The following is a 26,723-nucleotide window of genomic DNA, read 5'->3' as shown; positions in this document are numbered from 1 at the left end:
AATTATTTTTTCTTTTGCTACACTCAAGATTTTCTTTTTGGCATTGACTTTCAGCACTTTTACTAATGTTCTTTGTGTGGATCTCTTTACATGTAGCATACTTCACATTCATTAGCTTCCTGAAGGTATAGTTTTAATATTTTGTTCTGCTTTATAAAAAATTAAATTGGGCAAATTTTAAGCTGGTATAACTTCTGTATTTTCTCCTCCTTTGTCTTTTCTTCTTCAGGCAGTCCCATTACAGTATTTTGGTTTGCTCAGTGGTGTATCACATATCGTTGAGGCTCTGTTAATTTTTCTTTATTCTTTTTCTCTTTGGTCTTCAGATTGTCTTAAAGATTCTCTCTTGATCTGTCTTTAAGTTTGCTGATTCTTTCTTCTGCTAGTTCAAATCTACTATTGAACTCTAGTGAATGTTTCATAATAGCTATTGTATTTTTCACGTCCAGAATGCCTGCTTGTTGTTTTTGTTAAAATGATTTAAATACTTTATATCTCTATATGGATATTCTGTACTCTCTAAGACATTGTCAACATACTTTCCTTGTAATGACTGGTTTGAATTGTGTATTAGTCAGTTATCATGCTGCTATAAAGAACTGCCTGAGACTGGGTAACTTATAAAGCAAAGTAGTTTAACTGCCTCACAGTTCTGCATGTCTGGGGAGGCCTCAGGAAACTTACAATCATGGCAGAAGGGGAAGCAAACACGTCCTTCTTCACATGACAGCAGGAAGAAATGCTTAACAAAGACGGAAAAGCCGCTTATAAAACCATCACATATCGTGAGAACTCACTCACTACCATGAGAACAGCAGTTTGGGGGTAACTGGCCCCATGATTCAATCACCTCCCACCGGGTCCCTCCCATGACCACATGGGGATCATGGGAACTACAATTCAAGATGAGATTTGGGTGGGGACACAGCTAAACCATATCAAAGTGTTAAATTTGACACGTGGACCCTATTAATGGGTGTTACTGTTGCTTTTTTTGTGTGTCTATATGGATAACACAATTCTGTTTCTCTGCATGACTCATACTTTTATAAGTTGAAGATGGAACATCTTACATAATGTAGCTATTCTTGCTGGACATTAACTCCCTTCTAGAGGAGGGTGACTTGTTATTGGTGACTGGATATACTTTTTTTTTTTTTTTTTTTTTGTGCAGAGTCTCACTTTGCTACCCAGGCTGGAGTAAAGTGGCATGGTCACAAGTCACTGCATCTTTGACCTCCCTGACTCAGGCGATCCTCCTGATTCAGCTTTCTGAGTAGCTGAGACCACAGGCAATATGCCACCATGCCTGGATAATTTTTGTATTTTTTGTAGAGATGGGGATTCACCATGTTGCCCAGGCTAGTCTTGAACTCCTCAAGCCATCCACTTGCCTCATCCTCCCAAAGTGCTGGCATTACAGGCATGACCCACTATGCCTGGCCTGGATATACTATTTAGGGATGTACATTTTCCTCTAGTATGAAACACTGATACCATTCTCACAGGGTGCAGCCTTGGATATGTGTAGTCATTCTTGGGTGTCCGTGGTTTTATCGGGTGTCTCTTTGCCTTTTTCTCTGATCTCTCTCTTAAGTTGTCTGCCTGTATTAATGTCACACCCAGATCTTAGTTCCAATGGCTTCTGGTTGATTTATTACTTTTGCTGTGGAATATGAATTGTTCCACAGTGTGATTCAGTTAAATTTGGGCCCTTTTTCAGTGGTAGTTTTTGAAGCAAGTCCTTGAGTTTTTTTGTAACTCCAGGAGAACTCATCTTATGTTTCCTTCCCTGGTTTTCCCTGATGAACTCTCTGCCTTATGGTTTAGTTTATTGTTTTCGGAAGCTACCTCTCTCTTAATTGTTTGACATGAAGGTTTTTATTGTGTGTAAGAGTACTCTTAGGTTTGAACTTCCCTGCATACAGGTTCAAATAAAGTCAGTTCCTTTGGGGGGACCTTTCTGTTCTTATGACTTGTGTCTTCTGGGAAAAATTCTCTGGGCCACCACTCCAGAGCTGAGGGTAGTGACAATGGTCCACTTCTCTCAGAGTTACATTTCTGCTTTTATGAGCAAGATGCTAGGTATAGGCAATAGCCTCTAGTTCTCTCCGCTTGCTGTTCCTTGTGTGCAAACTCTACCCAGTAAGTGAGGTAAGATAATGATAATCAGGGCCCTGGTGTTATTGGCTTGATATTCCTGAGGTAGAACCTTGGCTCTTTGAGTGGAGGCTGGATGGAGTAACAGAACTCCTGACCTGTCAGCTGCACTTTAGTCTCAGCTGCACTCAGTTGCAGTTTTGTCTCTGTGTAGAATGGGGGAGAGAGAAAATGAGAAATGGTGGCATCTTACCCCTCCCTGGGAGATACCATAGCCCTCAACTAGTGGCTGGGGTGGAGTGAGCTCTGTGTTTTGAGCTGTACCCATCTGAGGTAGAATGACTGTCACACTGGACTGAAATGGTGTGGGTTATACTTCAGATGCCATAGACCTTCACTCCTCTTACCAGTTTTAGTCGGTTTTCATGTATTATTATTTCTTCATTTGCTGTTTGCCTTAAGGCAGATTTCCAGAGACTTTAAAGGATTTTTATTTTTACTATTTTTGCAGTTATGTTTATTTTTATGGGTGTCAGTCTGCAGAGGTCCTTACTCTAACATTCCAGAGGTGACTTCTTAATGGTCATATTTACTGGCTTGCTCAAAACAGGGTTTAAAATTAATTTCTCATTGAGCTACTCAGGTACAAATTGATATTATTTAAACATGTGGTTAAAAATGTTTCCTACCTTATATCTCAAAAAGTGACTTTTAAATATAGCCCTCATCTTTGGATCAGGTTCAATATAAGTCCCATACTCGGATGAACAGAATTCCAATTCAATTCTTTTTGCATACAAACTGTGAGATCTTAAGCAGGTTACTTAACCACCCTCAATTTATTTGCTCATCCTAAGTATTGAGATAGTAGTAGCTGTTTGTAAGTTAAATTACATAATGGATGTGAAAGCTTTTGAACTTTTAAACTCTAAAAACTTAAAACACAGAGGATTGTTATTACCACTTTAAATCAAATGCAGAATGAAATGAAGTGACTTTTTCTGATTTTATTCTTGTCTACGAATACTAAGTATAACATTTATTTTAGAAAGTCATTTATGATTTTTAAATTCTTCATATTAGCATGTGATACTCTTATAAAATCAGTTAAGATATCACCTAGAAAATGATTACTCTAGATATGTTGATTGTGAAATTTCAATAGTAGAGGGGGGAAATAACATTTTTAGCTTGTGTCTGGTATTAATAGTATAATTATTTTATCTGTCCATTCATTTTGGTCTTTGTGATAGTTCTCAGTGGATCTCAGCAAGAGTTCATTTTTATATGTGAAAATGATGAACATGATCCAATAATTTTTAAAGAATCATGCAATCTAGATTTGGAAGGTGATCTTGGATTTGGTCAAATCTAGTAGGAATTGCATTCTCAGGTCCCCTGTCAAATTCTTACCTATCCCCTACATGAACAAATCATGGACAGAGGGTTACTGTTGCAAATAGCTCCTGGATTCCATTTTCACTACACTTCAATTTTTAGGGTGTTGGTAGTTTAGAAAACATGTTGTATCATGCTTTTCATTTATTCTTTACTTCTGATTCAGGTGTTGCTGTATTTTGCATGTGAGGAAATCAAAGATCAAAAAGATCAATGGTTTACTCAAAGTTATAAGACTACTAGGAATTAAAAATTAGATTCATGATTTTTGAATCACTATTTTACAGGAATAAGCATATGCTACCTACCTGGTGCTATATATCATAAACTGAAAGATTTTTAAAAAGTCAGGAATCCCTCAGCTCCAAACATGCACAGTTCAGAAGGGAAGAAAAATTCTTAAAGCAGCGGTTACTGTTTAGATTGGAATACTGTGGTAGAGATGTTTCAGTGATCTGGAACAGAAAATGGATCTAGATTATTTAGGGGTAACTTCATGGAAGAAGACGACTTTTGAAATGAACATCATTTAAAATGACTGCAGTAATGTCAGCTAGAATGATTTCTAATACAATCTCAGCTGTCACTTTTTAATTTATATCTGAATCCAAATCTTCCTCCATTAATTTTCACAGCATTGGTTCTGTATTAATACAAAACAAATTAAATCTCTTCCGTGTGAAAGCTCTTCACCTACTGAAATACAGTGTCTCTCCCAGATCTTTTCTCCAGGCTTTTCTTCAGCTGTTGCATCTAACTTTTCAACACATAATCATTATTGAAAGATGGTAGGTAATAATATTAATTTGGTTAAACAGAAGCATTTGCTGCTACCATGGGTCCTCCTCTCTGGTGAAACAACAGTATGTTGTTCATTGTTGTTGATAATATTTGTTTGTTTTTTGTAAGATTTTTTTTTCTGGTCAAGAATTGCTTTTGTCTAATTAGTAGAAAGTACAATAGGAATCACTCCATTCATATTTTGCCCAGTATTAGTCTATTAATGTAAGCTATTTGAGATCCATGCAACATTTTAAACATATATTTTAGCTTTTTATCAATGTATAATGATATACATTGATATAACGATATCATTATATCAATAACATTATTAGATTTTTTCCTAAGAAAAGTGTATCTTCTCACTTTTTCCATATAAATTTTCATTGTATTAGGATTTTCCCATACTGAATTTTTTTTTGAAAACCAAATATAGGATGTCTAACTTGATTTTATTAAGCACGATCTTGCAAATTTGGGGTAATTCTTCTGATTTACGTGTAATCTTTTGTGTGTGTGTATGTGTGTGTGTGTGTGTATATATGTGTGTGATTCCTAAGTTTTCTTTCCTAGCTAACGCTTTCTTTAGGGGCCTGTAGGAGGAAATCCTAGATAAAGTTTGATTTCTAAAAATGCCACCAGACAAGGTGGCTCACGCCTGTAATCCCAGCACTTTGGGAGGCTGAGGCAGGTGGATCACTTGAGTCCAGGAGTTCAAGGCCAGCCTGGGCAACATGGCGAAATCTCATCTCTACTAAAAAGACAAAAATTAGCCAGGAGTGGTAGCATGCGCCTGTAGTCCGGGCTACTCGGGAGGATAAGGTGGGTGGATTGCCTGAGCCTGGAAGGCAGAGGTTGCAGTGAGCTGAGATTGTACCACTGCACTCCAGCCTGGGTTACAAAGTGAGAGAGACCCTGTCTCAAAATAAAAAATAAAATACAATAAAAATAAGTTTAAACGAATGCCAACATATTTCCATACATTTACACATTGTTTATGTTGTCTTTAGAGCATCCTGGCTTTAAATCCTCGAACACAAACTCATGCAACTCTGCATTCCACTTCGGCCAAGAAATTAGACAAGAAACATTGGAAAAGAAATCCTGATAAGAACTGCTTTGTAAGTACCACAGATACACTATTTCATGCTGAAAATTATCTCGCTCCACACATTGTAAGACAAGATTTTACATACACTTAGAAATACAATTAGGTATTAAAGTACAGCTGTGATTTAAAAAATATTTTAAATATTTAATATTTGAACAAGTTTGAAAGTGTGTTTTTAATTACATTGCTTTAAAAAAATCTCCTGAAAACAAATTATATGCAGGTTGAGTAACCCAAATACGAAAATTCAAAATACCCAAATCTGAAACAATTCTGGTGTTAAGCATTTTCGATAAGAGATATGCAACCTGTAAATTTAGTTTGGTGCCAAAATTTCTTTTCTCAAAATCTTTAAAATTTGTCTCAAAATTGTTTTGCCTGTTGATACAATGATACAGAAGAGTTTTCATATTAATGATATAGTCTAAATGAAGGAAGTTATAGATACACTGGTATCTGTGGACTTTAAAAATACACTCTCATAGAACATCTAATAATATGAACACCTAATATTTCCAGGTGAGGTACAGGAGCAAAACAGCATTTCTCTGAGATTACTGCTAGAACTTTAACTGTATCTGGAAGGTGATTATAGAGCTGGAACTGTGAGACCATAGATGGGATATAAGTACAACCTTAAAGGCGATGTTAGAAATTCCATCTTAAGGTTATATACATTTTTAAATTTTGAAAGAAATGCCTTTTTACCTGATTACCCCAAGTTAATTTACCCCAAATTAATATTCCCAAATTAATGAGTGAGACAGTAGTATTAGCTTAACATTAGCTCTATTGGAACTTTGTATATACTTTCTTATACAATGTATGATTTCAGCTTATGTACTTCTTTCCTTCTTCTTATATCATGAACTCTTTGAGGATGGGAATTGAGGGTGTGTGCTCATGTGTGTTTGTATTTATCTAATTTTTAGTTTTTCTGTCACCAGCCACAAGGCAAATTTTTTGAATGAAAAAAGAAATAGAAACAGAGAAACAATATTACATGAAAAGATCCCATAGACACTTAATTACAGACCTTGATTTTGAATTCAGTTTTTCTTGGTCCAGTTTTGGGAGCTTTGCTTTCTACCATGATGCTTCTAGTAGAGGTCTCTAAAAGGAAAACAGTGTGATCCAGGTTGTTCAAGGAATAGGCCGCTTACAAGGCATGACCCAGTATAATGATAAGAACAATTGAAGAACACTGAAAAAAGAATCTCATAATTTTTAAACTTGAAAGCTCTTAAAGACTATCAAGCCTAAATCTCTAATTTTTAAAGGTCTGAGAACTATGATCAAGAGACACTATGTGACTTCCCTAATGTCTCACATTTATAAGTTTTCAAGCTATTTATGGTCAGGATTTTATTTTGAAATGGAGACTTTCTTTATTATGATTGCTGTTGTTGTTATTTTATGGAATTTAGCATTTGTATCTCATAATGTGATCCTATAAATTGAGGTTATTTTATCGTTTTAAAAATAATGACCAAGGTGCAGTGAGGTCAGTTTCCTCTGTCAAATACATATTGACACAAATATTTATAAAAGCAATTTGACAATATTCATTTGTACCTGTGTTGCTGTACATAGGGATGCTATTTATACCTAGGGATGCTATAACAGGATACCACAGACTAGGTGGATTAAACGACAGAGACTTATTTTCTCACAGTTCTGGAAGTTCGGAGTCCCAGATCAAGGTGATTTCTTCCAAGACCTCTCTCCTTGGCTTGTAGATGGTGTCGTCTCCCTGAGTTTTCACTTGGGGTGTGCTTATGTCCAAATAAGAACATCAGCTATGTTGTATTAGGACATACCCTAATAACCTCATTTTAACTTAATTACCTCTTTAAAGACTCTTTCTCCAAATATAGCTACATTTTGAGATAGTGGAGGTTAGTTAGGACTTCAACATAAGATTTTTGGGGAGATATAGTTCAGTTCATAACAATAATTTTAAATTATCACTTATACCAGTAATTTATTTTCTAATAACATATCTGAAGGAAAGAATTAGGAATGTAGGTAAAGACTTAAGTACAAAGAGGAGTATCCTAGGCATTATTTATTCAGTGGAGATAAATGTAGGGGAAATCCCACTGAATTCCAACCAGTGGGTCATGGTTAAACAAATTAGAGTAAATTAATTCAGTGGTATATGGTGCAATCATTAAAATGTCTTTGAAATAATCTGAATAAATTCTGTCTGCATTACATGGTAAAAGGATTTAACATCACTGTATTCAATAGTGATTGTGTACACTTACACATAACCATACCTTTATATATATATATATCCACAAAGAACAAAAAAATACTGAAATGTTAATATTGATTATATATTTTTGGCACTTTTGTATATTTCAGGTCTTCTATGAGTATTAGTATAAAAATAAAATGGAAACTTTAGATCTGTGTTAAAATGATAATCTCAATTTATAAGATCAGATTTATTGCACTGATGTCTATTAGTTTGAAGACTCTCTGTGACATTCATGAATTTCTCAGAGCAGTGAAGTTTATTCCCAAAAGTGAAATATGAAGCTAGGGTTGAAAGTTATTCTCAGTGTGGTTAAATAATACTACTCATTTCCCATTTGTTATTATCCTCTTCATGCTGGCATAAAGAACTGAATGAACGTGTCACCAAAACATATGGTTTGTTTTTCAATTCATAAAGACCAAGTAGGATGCCGGAACTTTTATCCCCACTAGCTGGCCAGTAACCAGTAACTGATGAGATACGAAAAAGTTTTCTTCTTACCTCACTAACATCTCCTATCTTGTTTTTCTTCACTTCTTTGTTGATTATTTCTCCTCTCACCCCTTAGATATTTCAGTGCCCAGAGCTCAAACTCTTTCTTTCTTTTAAAATAGTCACTACATTGGTTATCTTATTATCTCCTTACTTTTAATACTATCTTTAGATTGAAGATTCCTTTATATTTCTAGCCTGCATTACTGTCTCTCAATCTATATCCATATCTATCTATATCTATATCTGTATCTATGCTATATGTTTCTTATGTTTACTTACCAGAAACAGAGTTATAGTTGGACCCAACAATTGGAGAAGTTTTTCTTCAGGCATTATATAGTCCTCTCTTACTATCTGCCCTCTTCCTTCCTTTTTTCTATTTATTTGGTGCTTGAAGCATCTATATTTCAGGCACTGTATTGAATGCTTCTCAGAGGCGAATAAAATCCAGAAAAATAAGTAGTCTAAAATCGTTTGTTAAAATAGACACAAATTTGACTTAATAAGTAAATTATAGGCTTATTAGAAAAGAAGCATCCGTTTGACCTGTAAAAGTGCCTTAGGAATGGCGGTCCTGAAATTATTGCCCAGGAATAGCTTCACTTGGTAGTTTAATACTCTTATAGTACTAATTTGAAATTCTGACTTTAGTAGGGGATTTAAACTGGCAAACATGTTTATACTGGTTAATGAAGCATGAAGCAGTTATTTCCAGTATAGTTTAAGCAGGTGTTCTGTAACTGCTGTTTATTTTTGCCATTTTTGAAAATGTTGAACTATCCTAATTACATAAATATTTTGCACTCATTTTCCCTGAGCAATTTTTGAAGACCAGAAAATATTACAAATCAGAAAACTTATGCTGGGTGAAAATTAAAAGGAAAGGCAGTTAAAGACAGCCAATTAGCCAAGTATTAGACATGTTTTTTTAAGAATTTTAGCAAATTTGTTCTAAATGCATGACACATACAAGGTGCTCAGCATAAAAAAATAAAATGAGAATAAGCTACAATATACATTAAAATTTTTCAATGCTTGTTGTGAAGTAATTCATTCAAGCTTCAGAAGCACCCTGTCAGGTAGATACTATATTTTATCATCCATTCATAGATGAGGGAACTGAAGCACATGGAAGCCTAAGAAACCTATTCACAGTTCCACAGCTAAATAGTGGAACTAGAGACTGAACCCATGCAATTGCCAGAGAGCTCTTTTAGTAGAAGTTTTTTGAATAAGGAAATAAAAGAAAATCATTGACTTATTTTCCTTGTAGACAATGAAAATAACTAAATGATATATGGGTTTTGATAAATATTTTTTTCTTGCATGAGCTTCACAATCTCAGTCACTTGTTTGTTTCACATTTATTATCTGCGCCACTTGCCACATTGGAATTCGTGTGACACAGGCCTTGCCAAGAAGTTCTCATGTTGTTTTGAAGAAGGCTGAAATACCAATAAATAGTAATAATACTCTTTCAAAGGAAGAACAGTTAAGGAATTTTAATGATCATTGTGAGTTTATCATATTTGCCTTTAGGTGAATCAGTCTAGCTTTCAGTGTGGACGACGGATTTAATGAAAATATGGGAGGCAAGGTCTCTGGGACTGGATTTAAAAAGTTGGAAGACAGATGATGAAGACCAGAAGGGAGGATGAGCTTGAATTTATTTAGGAGATAAAACACATATGACTTGGGAGTTGACTTTATGTGTATGTTTACTTGTTTATAGCATAAGTTGAGGATAAATACTACACTCACTTTTGGATTATTTGAGGTCCTTGTGCCTGTGGATCACTGCAAAAGTTGTAGATTAGTAAAGGGTCTGGGATGGAGATAAATAATTTTTGAATCATCAGGATATACATAAATAACTAAAAGCCTAGGGGGAGAGTTACCCAGGAGGAGTATGTAAAGTGGAAAGAGGGTGCAGGTTAGACCTTTGGGATTAGGGCAGAAATTAGGGTGAGACAAGTGAGGAACTGGCCTGAGGTGTAAAATATAAGGGGCTAACAAAAGACTCAGTAATGAAGAAAAATAACAATAATAATAAATATATATAGGTACACACCTTTTTCCTTTTGCCTCAGGCCCCAATGTGGCTCAGCATGGCACTGAACATAGCATGGAAAAGGCAGGCAGAGATGAGAATTTAGCTAATAAGCACTTTGAGAGGTGAGATGAGAACCACAAGAGCATAGTGGGGGACTTCCATGGAGGAAGGATAAGTTAATATGTTTTTCTAATAATATATTATTTCTTATGTTCCAAATATGGTTGATATTTATACTTTTGGAAATTATACTTAAGGTTTGTCTTGTCTGCTGGCACCATTTTTCCTTATCAAGTTTACATGGCTATTAAGAGATGAAATCCACTTAGTTACTACAACTAGCACTCAATCTCATTCACTCTTTGATGGATAGCCAGCTACTGGGATCTGTTAAAGTTGATGGAGAATATATGTCCCTCCATTGATGTATCATATTCATAATGTGAATTTTTATTTTTAAGCTCCAGAGTAAATAAACTTTTCACCAGATACCCAGTAAGAAAGCAATACCTGTTCTACCCTTGCCTCTTGTTGTATGTTTGAAAATACTTTCTCAAGCATGAGCTTGCTTTCTTGATTGTTGACAATTATTTTCTTCCAAAAATAGACAATAATTGAAAGAGTTTCGGAAATAAAAAAATAAAAACAGATTATTTGCAACTAAATATTTCTTTCAGTATGTGAAAAATGCAGGGTTTGTGTAGAGAATACAGATATCCACCTAGAAACTCATGCGTGCAGGTAACATGACCTCTTTTATTTTCTTGTAACTGAACTTAATTCTATTGTGAGTATTTGTGAGAGTGGAAACCTGTGTGTCACTTGTAGGATTTATTTTTCCCTGCTTGTCCCCGTCACCCCTTATTTCTCTAGGTGGATATCTAAGTTTTACGAGGGTTGCTGGCAAGTGTGGGCTGTGAGGTAAGCCCAGCTGATTTTTCATGCCATCTTCCCACTGGTCACCATCATGGGGACTTTGGAGTCATCCTTCATTTTCATTCATTAGATCACTTTCTATCCCTCGCTTCTCTACTACTTTGAAGCCGTTCTTGAAAAGATGATAGTCATTCTGATGTTCCACTCAACACTGGGGCTTAGGGAAGTTCATGGTTCAATCTGCTTTCCTAGGTCTTTGTTTGTCGATGAGTCACAGATTCTCCATCATTGATTTCCCCACACCTGGTATTTGTCAGCCCTCTGAGAGTAGCCTAAGGAGCTGGGCATTGATGCTCTTTTTCTAAGATCTGCCAATATCTCTGGGCCCTTCCCTTTCCTTTTGGTCTTCATTTTGTCTCTCTGTCTGTTAAATATTTATATAGGCTGACTGGGAAGGATGGGAGTGGAAGAAAAAGTTACTTTTAACTTATCACCCATTTCCTCCTAAATCCACTGTCAATCACTAAAGTCCTTTCAATTTTTCTGAAAACGTGACTTCTAAAATTATAAGCCCAAAAGAAACACCCTTTGTTTCTCTGCTTTCTGTAGTTTTATTCTTTCTTTCAAGAAATGAAAACCCAGTGGCCTCTCTGCCTAATAGGTATAAATTTCTAGGAGGAATGGGAAGGGATGGTAGCAAAACTACAACCACCCCATAAAGACTGATTTTGAATTTGAGTTTATCAGGAATGATGATCATCTCCTGCCCTCCATCCAGTAAGTTCTCAAATGAAGGCTGGTGGAGTAGGGAGAGATGGCAGAGTAAGTTCTTATTTGGGATGGGAAAGATTATGGAAAGGTAGGCGAAGGCAGGCAATGCCCAAGGAACCCCATGTTGGGAAGCTGGGACAGTACTTGCTTGCATGATCCTAAAACTGAGGGCCAACTTAAATTTAATGCCACAGTACCGCACTTACCTCACCCTGTTACTGGCCCAAAGGGCTTCTTCCACTGTCCTTGAGGTACCAGCCAGCCTCAGGACCCAGTAATGTGTCTGCAGGTTTTAAACTTCAGTAGCAACTGCAGAATCACAGTAGGGACCGAGATGGATTTGGATATCCAGGTTGAGTCAGAAGTACTTGCTGGCTCACTGTGTGGGATTTCCTGCTCATTAAATTAACTTCTGAATTGCACTACCAGTCATGATGCATTCATTATTGGGTGTTTTGGAATGCTTGATGTGGTATGATTTTACTGTTAATAATATATTACTAAATATATTATTATTTTCCTGTCCTCAAATTAATTTAACTCAAAATTGATAGACATTTGAATAAAGAGATCAGTTTGCCTATGGCCTCTTGATTTGAGAAAAACCCTGTATTCAACTAGTTCTACAAGTAAATTATGTAAACATAAATGGCATACATACATTTTAAAAAAATTATGCTGTGGCATTTGTTGAGAACATTGCAATGAATTAGAAAAATAAAAGTTTATTTTGAAGTAAATATATTTTCAGTGATCATTACTGAGCAACAGCTTTCTTATTTCTAACAAATGTTAGATGTTATTAATGTGAAATTTAGTAATTAATTTTGCATGTGTGTGTTAGGAAAATTGAAGAAAATAACATTTTAAAGAAAATGCGAGCTTAAAATTTCAGCAGAGGGAAAAAAATTAGAGAGGGAAAAATATATTGTGAAAAGTGACTACCTAGAAATCCCTTCAAAGTATAAAGCTTTAAGTAGAACAGGGATACTGAGTTTAAAACCTTACCTTGTGGTCATTTACACATATTGTAGACCTTGTAATTTTGAAGTTGAGGTGGAGTCTTTTGTTGTATTAATTCTGACATATAACAAATATTTATTTTAAAATAATAACTGGCTGCTTATACAAAGGCATTTTGGGTAGAAAGTTTAGAGTTTAGTTGTAGATGTCAAGATGGGAACAGTGGAAAATCTCAATTATGCCTCTCTTGATAACTGTATTCACTCCATAGTTTTAATGCCCATCTATGTGTTAACAGCTGAATGAATATCTCCATCCAAGATCCCGTCTGTATCCAGATGCTTCTTAAGATAGTTCCACCTGGATATTGTATTGGTTTCTCATTATTACTATGTCAAAAACCAAATTATTCATGCCTGTTCTGCCCAGATTTTCTTTTGTTATGTTGGTAGCAAAAATAATCACTTTGTCATCTAGGCAAGAAAACTCAGAGCACTTCTTGACACTAAAAATGCTATTATCAACAACACTGTATTATAACTAACATAGAATAAAAGAAGACAATTAAATGTACATGCATTCATTTAATGTTTTTATGCCACTTGGATTTCATTTCTGCATGGAACAATGAATCAGTATGGCATTTTGGAACTTGCCATATTTACCATGTTTGATCAATTCTCTGATGCATATTTTATCACACTTTCACATCTCTGGAATTAAGATTCATTTTATAGTTAATCTGATAAGAAAGTTTGTATCAGTTTATTTAGCAGTATTTTTTGTTGTTAGTGTATAAAAATGGCATATCTTAACAGTCTGTGTTGTCTTAGCTCTATAAAATAAAGCATGTATGGAGAGAAGGCAGAAAATATTTTGACTAAAGCAAATGTTCTCCAATTTTTATTAATGTTGTTGGTAGATCTGATAGCTTTTCATAGCGCTGGAAATTCATGAAAAGGAAACTCATTGAAAATAAAAGCATAGGTATTTGGACAATGGTCCTAGTAACTGCAAGATTGCAGTTCAACTTAGTTTAGGATAATTTTCTCTTGTATTTCCAGAATAAAAAGCAATTCCTCTGAGATCTGAATCACATCATTTTTGAGGATTCTCAAATATATTATTTCCATGTTCCAAATTAATTTAACTGAAAATTGGTAGACATTTGTATAGAAAGATCTGTTTGCTTATGGCATCTTGATTTGAGAAAAACCCTGTATGCACCTAGTTCTGCAAGTAAATTATGTAAACATAAGTGGCATAAATGTTCATGATCTGTAAAATATTTGTAGTTCTCCTTCCTTATGAATTTATGATATATTTATCGTACCCAAAGCATTTTTGAGTATCTGATATAAAAGCCTAATTTAGATTACATGATTCAGTTTCTCATATATTCTTTTCATCTCTGTGCTGAGAAGCAAATACATTACACTTATTTTTTCTGAGGTTCTATAATTTAGGGAGTGCATCTAACAAAGGATTAAGCTGTGTGACACAGTGCTATACTCTGTGACAGTATTTCAAGTAATAATGGTGATAATGGTGATGATGAAGACAATGAGGATGGTGGATAGTGTACCAGGCTCTTTATAATAACTAAATTTGTTGATGAACAACTCTGTGAAGCAAGTATTACTTCATGCATTTACTCCTTATACTCCCTTTCCTGCTTTAATTTTCTTCATAGAATATATTGCCATCTAACATACTATTTTTCATATTTTACTTGTTTGGTTGTTTAGTTATTTTCTCCCCATGAGAATGTAAGGTCTATGAAGACCTGTTTTGTTCACAACGGTCTCTTCAGCTCCTGAAATAGTGCCAGACATATAGTAGGTATACAATAAATATCAATTAATTGAATATTTACTGAGTTCTCAGTGTATGTTACATACTGCTTTTGGTGCTGAGAATGCAACCATGTACTTTACTCTCCCAGAACTTATATTCTGGTGGATGAGAATTATTATTGTTATTTTGTTAATTATTATAATTATAATCCTCTTTTTATTAATGGGAAATATGAAGCTTGGAGGAGATAAGTGAATTGCTCAATCTACACATATATAAAAATGTATTTTGATATTATTTTGAAGAACTTTTATATAAGTTTTTTCCACTAACATGCACCTAGATTTCTATAAGAGTACAAAGTGTAGCTGGGCGCGGTGACTCACGCTTGTAATCCCAGCACTTTGGGAGACTGAGGTGGGTGGATCACGAGGTCAGGAGATCGAGACCATCCTAACATGGTGAAACCCCATCTCTACTGAAAATACAAAAAATTAGCTGGGCGTGGTGGCAGGCGCCTATAGTCCCAGCTATTCGGGAGGCTGAGGCAGGAGAATGGCGTGAACCCGGGAGGTGTAGCTTTCAGTGAGCTGAGATCGCACCACTGCACTCCAGCCTGGGCGACAGAGTGAGACTCCACCTCAAAAAAAAAAAAAAAAAAAGGTGTACCCTGAAATAGCAAGTAAAATATGAAGCTACTGATTGGTTTCCATTGTTTTTATATATGCATATATGTATGATGTATGAACTCTGAGTATCATCTCCTGAACATTTGGGCATTAATTCAATTGGTGGAAATGTTACCTTCCAGAGTAATGAACCCACTTAAAGAATTAATTTTTTGCATCACATTTTTCATTATTTCTGTAACACCACTACATATAAATTATTTCACTTTTAGACTTAGATAGTATAAATATTTTAATCTAAATTGTACATATGTATTAATTACTAAATATTAATGGAAGTTGTAACATGTGCCAGCTACTGTGATAAGTCATGGGAAAGGGACAAAACGGTTTTTGCCCAGACAACTAACTGGGAATTTGCACAGGTGTTAACCTAATTTTGTGTCTGTAATCTCGCTGACTTTAAGAATAAAGCCGCAGACCCTTGCAGTGAGTGTTACAGCTCTTAAAGGCAGTGCATCTGGGGTTGTTCGTTCTTCCCGGTGGGTTCGTGGTCTTGCTGGCTTCAGAAGTGAAGCTGCAGACCTTTGCAGTGTTACAACTCATAAAGGCAGCATGGACCCAAAGAGTGAGCAGCAGCAAGATACATTGCAAAGAGCAAAAGAACAAAGCTTCCACAATGTGGAAGGGGACCCGAATGGGTTGCTGCTGGCTGGTTGGGGCAGCCTGCTTTTATTCCCTTATCGGACCCCACCCACATCCTGCTGATGGTCCATTTTACAGAGAGCTGAGTGGTCTATTTTACAGAGAGCTGATTGGTCTGTTTTACAGAGAACTGATTGGTCCGTTTTGACAGAGTGCTGATTGGTGCATTTACAATCCTTGAGCTAGACACAGAGTGCTGAATGGTGAGTTTACAATCCTTGAGCTAGAAGTGCTAGACAGAAAAGTTCTCCAAATCCCCACTAGGTTAGCTAGATACAACCTTAGCTAGATACAGAGTACCAATTGGTGTATTTACAAACCTTGAGCTAGACCCAGAGTACTGATTGGTGTATTTACAAACCTTGAGCTAGACACAAAGTGCTGATTGGTGCTTTACGATCCTTTAGCTAGACATAAAAGTTCCCCAGGTCCTCACTAGACTCAGGAGCCCAGCTGGCCTCACCCAGTGGAACCCTCACCAGGGCTGCAGGCGGAGCTGCCCGCCAGGCCCAAGCTGCGCCTGCACTTTTCAGCCCTTGGGCAGTCAATAGGACCGGGTGTCAGAGAGCAGGGGGCTGCACTCATCGGGGAGGCTCAGCCCTACCGGAGATACTGCCGGGGGAGGGGGGTGAAGGAGGTTGGGGCATGATGGGCTGAGGGTGTGGAGCCCTGCCCCGTGGGGAGGCAGCTGAGGCCCGGGGAGAACTTGGGCACAGCCTCGGCGGGCCGGTACTGCTGGGGGACCGGGTGCACCCTCTGCAGCTGCTGGCCCCGGTGCTAAGCCCCTCACTGCCCTGGGCCAGAGGCGCCTGCCGCCCCGCGTGCGGGCCAACGAGCCCACGCCCACGCCCTCCTAGTCCACACCCAGGCCCGCGCCCGCAGGAACCGCACTAGCCTGCCAGCATAACTTGCAGCCCCAGTTGGGGCCTGGGCCTCTCCCTCCACGCTTCCCAGCAAGCAGAGTGAGGCGGCTCCAGCCTCAGCCCGCCCAGAGAGGGGCTCCCACGGTGCAGTGGTGGGCTGAAGGGCTCCTCAAGAACCCCCAGAGTGGATGCTGAGGCCAAGGAGGTGCTGAGAGTGAGGGCTGCTAGCACATTGTCACCACTCAATCCCACAATCAGGTTTTGTCAGTGCAGTGTTCCATGAGAGTTATAGCTGAAGTACCATAGTCTGGTCTCAGGATTCAAGGTTGGCCTTCCTGAGGAACCAGAATTTAAATTGAAAATAAAGATGAAGGAAGAAAGAAAGGAAGGAAAAAGAGGAATTTCAGGAGAGTAGAAAACTTGTATCTGAAAGTCTGAAGATGGGGGAGCATACTGATTGAAGTTAAGGTACTAAAACAGTATCAGTACTGCATGGCTGAAGTCATAGACTGGAACATGAAGGAAGGTATCAAGAGATGATGCTGAGGACCTCTCCACAGAGTAGTGACAATGATGATGATAAATATTTTTTTCTAGAGAAGTTCTATAGTCTGGTTATTTCATTGATAAGTGCATATTATATGTTTAAAAGGCACATTCTTTGTGATATGCTGTAATTTAGAGTTTTTATATATATTAGTATCCCCCTTTAAAAGTGTGTGTTTTCCTAGTGCTTCATTCCACACATGGACTAGTATTGTCAGAGACTTATTCTCCAGGCAGAAATATGTAATAAGATGGTAATTGACTAAAAAGAAGAAAAGTGTTAACTCTTAATTTCCTGAGGCTGTTACAAAAATGCTTTGCTTTAATTATTTATTTCAGACTGATTGCAACTTTCTCTACATCCATGTGACACACAAATTAAACTCGTTTGTAATTGTCAGCCATCAGCCTTGTTAGTTTTATTTTGTTCTTCACTTGTTTGAAATTTTAATAATGGTTAAGCAGAGTGCTCTTTATTTTTTTTAAACAACTTTATGTTTAATGGAGTATAGTTATTTACTCAGGGTTTAAATTGAACTGGAAAAAACTTTCCCCTAAGTAAGGTGTATTTCAATTAGCTTTATTTGCAAAAGAAGGAAAATTTTTCCTTGACAGCTTCCTTATCTTTGAGGTTGAGTTTTTATGAGGGCAGGCAGTGGAACCTAAAGAGCTCAGTTGTCAGTAGAGAGGTTGGTTAAGAGAGTTAGCTCTAGAGATAAACTGCTTAGCTCAAATTATTGGTTTTGCCATTTAGTAGAGTATGACCTTGAGTAAATTTCTAATTCCATTACTGTCTCCATTTCCTCATCTCTAAATGAAGATAATAATATCTACCTGATAGAGTAAATGAGTCAATGTGCATAGTATTCTTAAAATCGTGGCTGGCATATATATGTATATACATATATATATACATATGTATATATATATAACCTTCTATAAGTGTTATTGCTTGTCATTATCAGCATTTATAAGGGGGATGCTCTGAGGTTGCTGTTACTATATATGGAAGCCTATCATGATAGTGGATAGAGAAGAACAATGTATATGAAAAAACCATGGAAAAGTACTGAGCAGCAAGATACTGAGGATGGTAATGAAAGACACAGTATTTCCTCTATTGCCCAGAAATTTCTTAGTAGCATATTTGTACAGAAACAGGCAGAGAGAGAAAGAAGAGAGAGAGAAACAGCCACAAACATTTTTTGAGCAGTGTCTTATATGTGCATATGGATGGATTCTTTTTCTGTGATTTTTTTTTTTTTTTTTTGGCTGTATTTCTCCGTTCTCCAAAAAGCCTCAACATGATGCTTTGGTCTTGGAGAGTTTTTATCATAGGCTAGAGGTATGTATTGTCATGGGGAATTCCACTCTGGCCGAAGCTCTCTTGTGTGAGCTCCTGCGGGGCTACTAACTGCTAACCTGAAATGTGTTCCCTCTCTCATAATGGCCCAAGAGTGAAATATTTATTCTCCGTGTCTGACAAGGAAATTTCTCTTGGGAGAAGAAGTTGTTCTTATAGACTACATATTAGTCCAAGAATATTGAGAAGGGATCCAAAAGATCTGGAACCAAATAGATTGAATTTGTTTACAGAGAAATTCTTTGCATAATCATAAATATTAAACTGGAATTGTATGATGTATTATAGGTCAATAAGTAGTATATAATAAAGCAGATGTGTGTTAAGACTATTTCTATAAAAACAAAATATGTATATTTTAAAAGATATTAATGAAGCATATTACTGTATTTGCAAATAAGAAATGTCTTTGCATATGGGAAAATACAGTGTTCTGAACAAAAGAAATCAGCAAAATTGTCTTTAGAGTCTAATGGTATATTTTACCTTTGCAAAACATTTATTTGGTGCTCATAGCAAATAAATATGTGAGTTTTGCTGTTTTCCCGAATGGGCATACAATGGCAGCTGTCTTTCTAATCGTTCCTCTATTCAAACACTAATCGCTGGAACCCACGTAGAATGCTAGACGCCTGAATAGGTAGACAATGGCAGCAGCGTTTTTAATCACAGTCCTATTCATGCACTAATCGGAGTGATGATTAAGGGACATTAGAGGGAGCACTTTGACATCTGATCCTTTGAACTGACGTCTGTGCAGGCTGCACTCCACAGAGCTCACTTGGCCAAAGTGATTTCCTTAAATAAAGTGCTGTGATTTCCAATGTAGGAAATATTACATTAGAGCCTATTGAAATGATTAGGAATTGAGGAGCTTTTCTTTAGATGGGAATGTGGTGTATGCTGTATACTCACAAAAGTGAGATCATTAATATTACATGTACTACTTTGAATATCAGGGACCATAGAGAAATAATAATGAGAAACACCTTCCTGCAGTCATGCACTTAAAATGAATATGAACAAAAATGTGGAACTCTGCTGTCATAGCTCTCCATTATTGAAGTTTATGAATTTTGAAATGTTTGTATTTTTATATAACATGATAAAGATCCACACATCCTAACTGCATTTCATATTTTTGTTTTCATTAAGCCAGGATATTTTTAATGTTACCTATCTTGAAGTTGCTTTAATTACAAAAAAAAAAATGTGTTATACCCTATTTGCATGGTCATGCTTTGATTCAGTAGTCGTTAGTGAGACAGAATGGATTACTTTATTTTCTCTTTTCTTTGAAATTTCTAATATCTATTTAGATTTTGCTAGCCTGTTCCCCAGAATATGTCATGTGATTTACCCTAAAAATGTTAATGTCTATTCAACATTTGCAAATTGAATCAGTAGTTAAAATCCCCACGTCAATATTTGAATATGGAGCTCCAAATATCAATAACTATATACTACATATATGTGTAATGTATGTAGGGGAAGAAAAAGTTTTTCCTTTAACCTCTTATGTTCAGTGGCTGGGGCATGTGAATTAAACTGACAAAAGACAGATTAACAGGCAAACATGCATACACATTTTATTTGATGTTCATAGTTTAATTGATATGTGCACAGAGCCTTCACATGAAAGAAATGAAGACAGAAAGAAGCAGTTAAACCCAGGGGCTTACAATACCATTTTAATAAAGAGAGATAAATTGTGCAGAAGTGATAACACAAAGGAAAAGGGGTTTGGGATTCTAGGGGTGATGAATTGTGGGAAGATAAATATATGAGGGATACTAATGGAAGATAAGGGCTATTTTAGTAAGGGTTGTCTCTGCAAATCCATCTTGGTGCCAACTTTCTGTATCGAGTGATAAGGGTTGTTCTCCTCCTGGTATGGGAGAAGGGAGGGGAACACCTTCACAAAAGGAAATTTATGTCTGCTTTTAGGCAGATGGGGAGAGAGCAAAGAGCAAAGAGCTCTTTCTGCAGTTTGTTGTTTCTTAAGTGCTTTCAGCTCAAAATGGTCCTTATGCCAAGGTGGCATATTTTGGGGTGACATATTCTGACTCCCTCATATACAGCCTCTTTGGATTATTCCCTTTGTTTATTATGTTTCTTATTTATAGGATTCTTTCCTACAAGATATGAATATTTATCAAAAATTCTGTATAAATTTGACTGTGATATATAGTTCCGAAGGTACCTGCCTCAGAAATCCAGAAGTTTATTGGTATACACCCTTGAAGCTTTCTTTGTACCACCTAACTGGCCCTGATTCTGGCCACTTGAATCTGATGGAGAGAACTGACCCAGGCTGGGGAAATCAGGTTCTCTCCTAGATGTCTATGACAAGAGATCCTTTTTCATTCTGGACTGTTTGAGCAGGAAAAAAATGAAAGGTTGGTGCTGCAGGGTGGCCATTTTCCACTTGCGATATGTACTGAAAATCAGAAAAGGCCAAGCTGAGGAGAGAGAAGACAGAGGCAGTTGTAGAGAAAGAAGCTACGCAGGTTTCTCATGGCTTTGCGCAGGGAGAGTTTTGCAACTTCGTGTTTTGTGAGATACTCTTGGATAGACTCTTTTTATTGGCTTAAACTATGTAAATCAAGTTTGAGATATAGACAACCAAAAAATCCTAAGGAGCACAGCGCTATATGTCAAGTTTTAATGACCTAGCTAGAGGTGTTTTATTTTTATGGAATACGTTGAAATTACGATTAAGTTGTGTGAGGCAGTAGGGTATAGTATAATCAGCTCTGGCTCAGACACACATGCCCAAACTGAAATCATCTCTACATTTACTAAATTGAACTTGGGTATGATTCTTCATCTTAACTAGCTAGCTCTAGTTTTTTTCACTGTTAAATAGAAATATTGATAATTATGGAAATCTAACTACATTATTTTGAAAACTGAGGAATTTAAAAAGGGTATAATACAAAGTTTAGCACATGGTAAATGCTCACTAAGTAGTACTTTTCATTATTAATATTTTAGTTTTGCCTAAATATTGGGAATGACTTCTGGTTCAGATGATTAAGCATTTAGCTTGGATTTCTTTGAATAATATTTTGTCTTTTAGTCATAAATTACAGATATTATTTGAAGTCTTTCGTGATAGTTCTTGTTATCAAGATAGTATCTTGTTATCAAGAGTGTGTGTGAGAACCCTTGGTTTATGGCCTACTCTGGCCCCATTTGTTGAGGTATTTAATGCAGGTGACTCCATTTAGATTCTGGCAACTTTTACACTTTTTGTTTCTCTTCTTCAATTGTTTTCTTAAGAGATTTATAGTTTTCATGATATAAATAGTTTAACTCCTTGGATACATTTATTCTTAATTATATATGTTTTAGCTACTTATAAATGGGATTGTTTTCTTGATTTCTTTTTTTGGATGGTTTATTGTTAATGTATAGATATATTACCGAATTTTGTATGTTGATTTTGTATCTTTTAAATTTACAGAATTTATTAGTTTGAATTGATTTTTGGTGTAGGCTTTCGGGTTTTCTATACATGAGACCATGTCATCTGCAAACAGACAATTTAACCTTTTCCTTTACGTTTTGGATGCCTTTTATTTCTTTCTCTTGTCTAATTGCTCTGGCTGAGACTTTCAGTACTATGTTAAATAGAAATGGTAAAAGTGGGTATCCTTGTCTTGTTGCTGATCTTAGAGGAAAAGCTTTCAGCTCTTTACCATTGAATATGATATTAGTTGTGAGCTTGTGATACATGGCTTTTATTGTATTGACATGCATTTTTTCTCGCCTAATTTTTAAAGTGTTTTTATAATTAAAGGATATTCAGTTTTGTCCAATTTTTTTTCTGCATCAATTGAGATGATCCTATGGTTTTTGTCCTTTATTCTGTTAATGTGGTATATCACACTTACTGACTTGTGTATGTTGAACCATCCTTGCATCCTGTGGGTAAATACCACTTGATTGTGGTGAATGATCCTTTTAATGTGCTGATGAGTTTGGTTTGTTATTGTTTTGTTGAGTAGTTAATTTTTGCTTTTGCACTTACCTAAAGACTTTTACAACTCAAATCTTTCCTTCATTTCAAAGCAGTTTTCTTCTCGTGTCAACAGCGGCATAATCCATGATTATTCATATGGTTCTTCCTTTTTTGAGTACATAAGACAGAAGATGTAGAGGAGTGTTCACTGCAGACTGAACGGTTGGTTGTGAGAACTGAGGTCCAGAGTTAGGACAGAGTTTAGAACTATGTGAGCTCTTAATACCCATATCAGACTGAAGAAGCAGGCACTTGTTTAATAAATTTATTGTGTTTATGTTTGAGATATGGAGGTTCTCCAAAGTGACCCTCTGTTGCTCATGTCTAATGACAGTATTGAACACTAATATTCTCCTATGTGGTTTCTCTGCCTCTCCCCTTGTCCTCAGACATTAAAAAATACCCACTGTATTGTTATTTTGAAACCCAAAATAGATTGTTTTCCATTGTCTTCCTATGTCACTCAGAGTAAAACCTGGTCCTTATATAGCCTACAAGCCCCTATCCTCATCTCCTGCTGCTTGTTTTCCCAGTCTCCTAGTCACTGTCTTGTGGCTTCCTTGATTTTTTAGGAACACTTCCCGCAGCCTTCTGCCTCAAGGCATTTGCACACTACCTTTTCTTTATGCTTTGTGTTATATACATACTGCACTTCCTTACTTTCATCATATGCTAGGTAATCAATGGGAATTTTCCTAACATGCAACATCATATGTAACATGCCCCATCCAGCATTCCTTATTGCTCCTAAACACATTTTATTTATTACTCCTGACTACATTTTATTTTCTCTACAGAATTTCTTTTTTTTTTTTATTTTTTTTTTTTTTTTTTTTATTATGCTTTAAGTTCTAGGGTACATGTGCATAATGTGCAGGTTTGTTAGATATGTATACTTGTGCCGTGTTGGTGTGCTGCACCCATCAACTCGTCAGCACCCATCAATTCATCATTTATATCAGGTATAACTCCCCAATGCAATCCCTCCCCCCTCCCCCCCCATGATAAGCCCAGTGTGTGATGTTCCCCTTCCCGAGTCCAAGTGATCTCATTGTTCAGTTCCCACCTATGAGTGAGAACATGCGGTGTTTGGTTTTCTCTTCTTGTGATAGTTTGCTAAGAATGATGGTTTCCAGCTGCATCCACGTCCCTACAAAGGACGCAAACTCATCCTTTTTTATGGCTGCATAGTATTCCATGGTGTATATGTGCCACATTTTCTTAATCCAGTCTGTCACAGATGGACATTTGGGTTGATTCCAAGTCTTTGCTATTGTGAATAGTGCCGCAATAAACATACGTGTGCATGTGTCTTTGTAGTAGAATAATTTATAATCCTTTGGGTATATACCCAGTAGTGGGATGGCTGGGTCATATGGTACATCTAGTTCTAGATCCTTGAGGAATCGCCATACTGTTTTCCATAATGGTTGAACTAGTTTACAATCCCACCAACAGTGTAAAAGTGTTCCTATTTCTCCACATCCTCTCCAACACTTGTTGCTTCCTGATTTTTTAATGATGGCCATTCTAACTGGTGTGAGATGGTATCTCATTGTGGTTTTGATTTGCATTTCTCTGATGGCGAGTGATGATGAGCATTTTTTCATGTGTCTGTTGGCTGTATGAATGTCTTCTTTTGAGAAATGTCTGTTCATATCCTTTGCCCACTTTTTGATGGGGTTGTTTGTTTTTTTCTTGTATATTTGTTTGAGTTCTTTGTAGATTCTGGATATTAGCCCTTTGTCAGACGAGTAGATTGCAAAAATTTTCTCCCATTCTGTAGGTTGCCTGTTCACTCTGATGGTAGTTTCTTTTGCTGTGCAGAAGCTCTTTAGTTTAATGAGATCCCATTTGTCAATTTTGGCTTTTGCTGCCGTTGCTTTTGGTGTTTTAGACATGAAGTCCTTGCCCATGCCTATGTCCTGAATGGTACTACCTAGATTTTCTTCTAGGGTTTTTATGGTATTAGGTCTAACATTTAAGTCTCTAATCCATCTTGAATTAATCAGAATTTCTTATCATCTTTGTCTTTACTATTTTGCCTAATGCTTCTTTCCATCTCTAGGGTTCAAGTTTCCTGAGAGCAGTAGCTCAATCAGTTTTGTTCACAACTCCTAACTTCAGGGCGTAGAACAATACCTGGTACCTCGTGGCTACTTAAATGAATGAAATGAAGATTCCAGAGACTAAACTATGCTACTATCTCAAATCTAATCAGTGATATAAAAAATACAGTCATACAATATAATAATTGAAGTTTACATTTAAGGTTTGATTTTTCAAATTCATTTGCTTCTTTAAACACATCCATCAGTATCTGTTGTCATACCTCTACTCATTAACAGAAGGCCAGTACAGAAACTCTATTGTGGAAGCCATACTTAGCCACCACGTGTAATTGCTCTGCACAAGCCCTCCTGTGGCATCTCTCACCTGAACCAAAAGTCTTCCACTTCAAAGTCTGTGGCAAGGTGGTTAGGAGAATGAATGGAAAATAAAGGTTTATTTTAGATATACTTTTGGAATTCGTTTTTGAGGATTTATCCCAATGCTAAGTAAGGAAGTTTTCTATCTGTAGCCATGTAACTGCATGCATTTCCATCTCTTCTATTATTAGATTAGAGAAAACCTCACAATGTAGTAAACTCTTCTTGATTCAAAGATAATTTGAGTTACTAGAGAGTAGGAATTGTGTCTTAGTCTTCTTTGCTTCATTTATGTGTGTATAACCACTTGTAGCTCAATAGTTTAATGAATAATGAAAAATAGAAGTTGTCTTCTATATATTAATTTCAAATGTATTCCAGTGTTGATATTTTCAATTATTTTATGTATCTGTTTGTATTAGGCTTCTTTTAAAAACCTGGGGTTTTAGGTAAAGACATTTAGGGCATGGTTTGATCAGAATCGTGGTTGCTCACAGTCTTCTTGGTCTGCCCATACAGTTCTGCCAATTACATATTCATAGTATAATTGGCACATAATTGTTACTAATCTTTATGCTCATTTGAGATCTACCTCTTATACTGTTAAACACACACATTTACTGTTACTTTTAGAAAAAAATTTACTGTGTTTATATTGTGAGAAGAATGGAACCATGGTTAATCAGAGGGTGAAGGAAGATGACTTGAAGGAACAGAACAAGATGGAATAAGAAAATGTAGATGGAAAGTCTATGGTAATTTTCCATCACATAAATGAATGAATACCCAGTATTGAATAAATCATGGATTTTTAGGTCTTAACATTCCATATTCTTTGAAATAAATTATTTTCAAATATCTCCAGAGATATTTCCCTATTTTCACAAATACTGTCTTAGAACAACCAAAAGCACAGAGTATATAGAAACTTGAGAACACCTGTGGTGAGAAAAATTAAATGCATTTCATGTGGCTCAGTCAACAAGCTTACTCTGCTTGTTACAACTGTTTATTTTAAATTTCTTGTAAAATCCAAATAATAGGCAGACAAGTCCTTACTTGACCGACTTGTTGTGTAAGTTGTCGTATACTGTTTGATTCTCAAAAAATGTCCCAAAGTCTATGGAAGAAGCAGACATGTACAATGCAGTAGACATTTTTTCCCTCTACTTCTGCAACAATATTTCCTCCTCCACAAACAAACACATAGCCTAGGTTTGTTACTTCAAAAAAAATTGGTGAAAGTATGTTATTACAACTAGAAGCATTCACAGATATATAACCAGTCAAATAAATCTCTTGCCCTCACCTAGAATCAGGCTTCAAAAACACTCTCCATTCTCTAGAAAATGGCAGGCTCTCATATCTTACTCTTAAACCCACCATAATGTGGCTTTCCCCTCCTCTGCTCTGGTGAAATTGCCCTTAGGAAGGTTACAAATGACCTCTTTGTTACTATTAATAAATCCAGTGAAAATATTTCCAGGTGTTTCCTTACCAGAACTTTGTATAATTCGGCACTGTGGATACCCTCCTTCTTGAAGTATTTTT

At 36.3% G+C, this 26,723-nt stretch overlaps 1 protein-coding gene across 3 annotated transcripts in view; it reads left to right on the top strand.

Moving 5' to 3' along the window:
- Positions 1 to 26,723, top strand: part of DPYD (dihydropyrimidine dehydrogenase) — an 861,792-nt gene that overhangs the window by 38,714 nt on the left and 796,355 nt on the right. For all 3 annotated transcript variants that reach the window (XR_001003717.1, XM_011959403.1, XM_011959404.1), the window contains exon 2: positions 5,289 to 5,399. Coding sequence is in view for 2 of the 3 variants with exons in the window: in XM_011959403.1 (XP_011814793.1) it covers positions 5,289 to 5,399 (111 nt within the window). In the remaining variant the exon portion in view is untranslated. The remainder of the gene's footprint in view (positions 1 to 5,288; positions 5,400 to 26,723) is intronic.

Source organism: Colobus angolensis, unplaced genomic scaffold, assembly GCF_000951035.1.
Source record: "Colobus angolensis palliatus isolate OR3802 unplaced genomic scaffold, Cang.pa_1.0 Scaffold491, whole genome shotgun sequence".
In the NCBI taxonomy this organism is placed as follows: domain Eukaryota; kingdom Metazoa; phylum Chordata; class Mammalia; order Primates; family Cercopithecidae; genus Colobus; species Colobus angolensis.
Note: the sequence above shows the minus strand (reverse complement) of the source record. Positions and strands in the feature narration are given on the sequence as shown.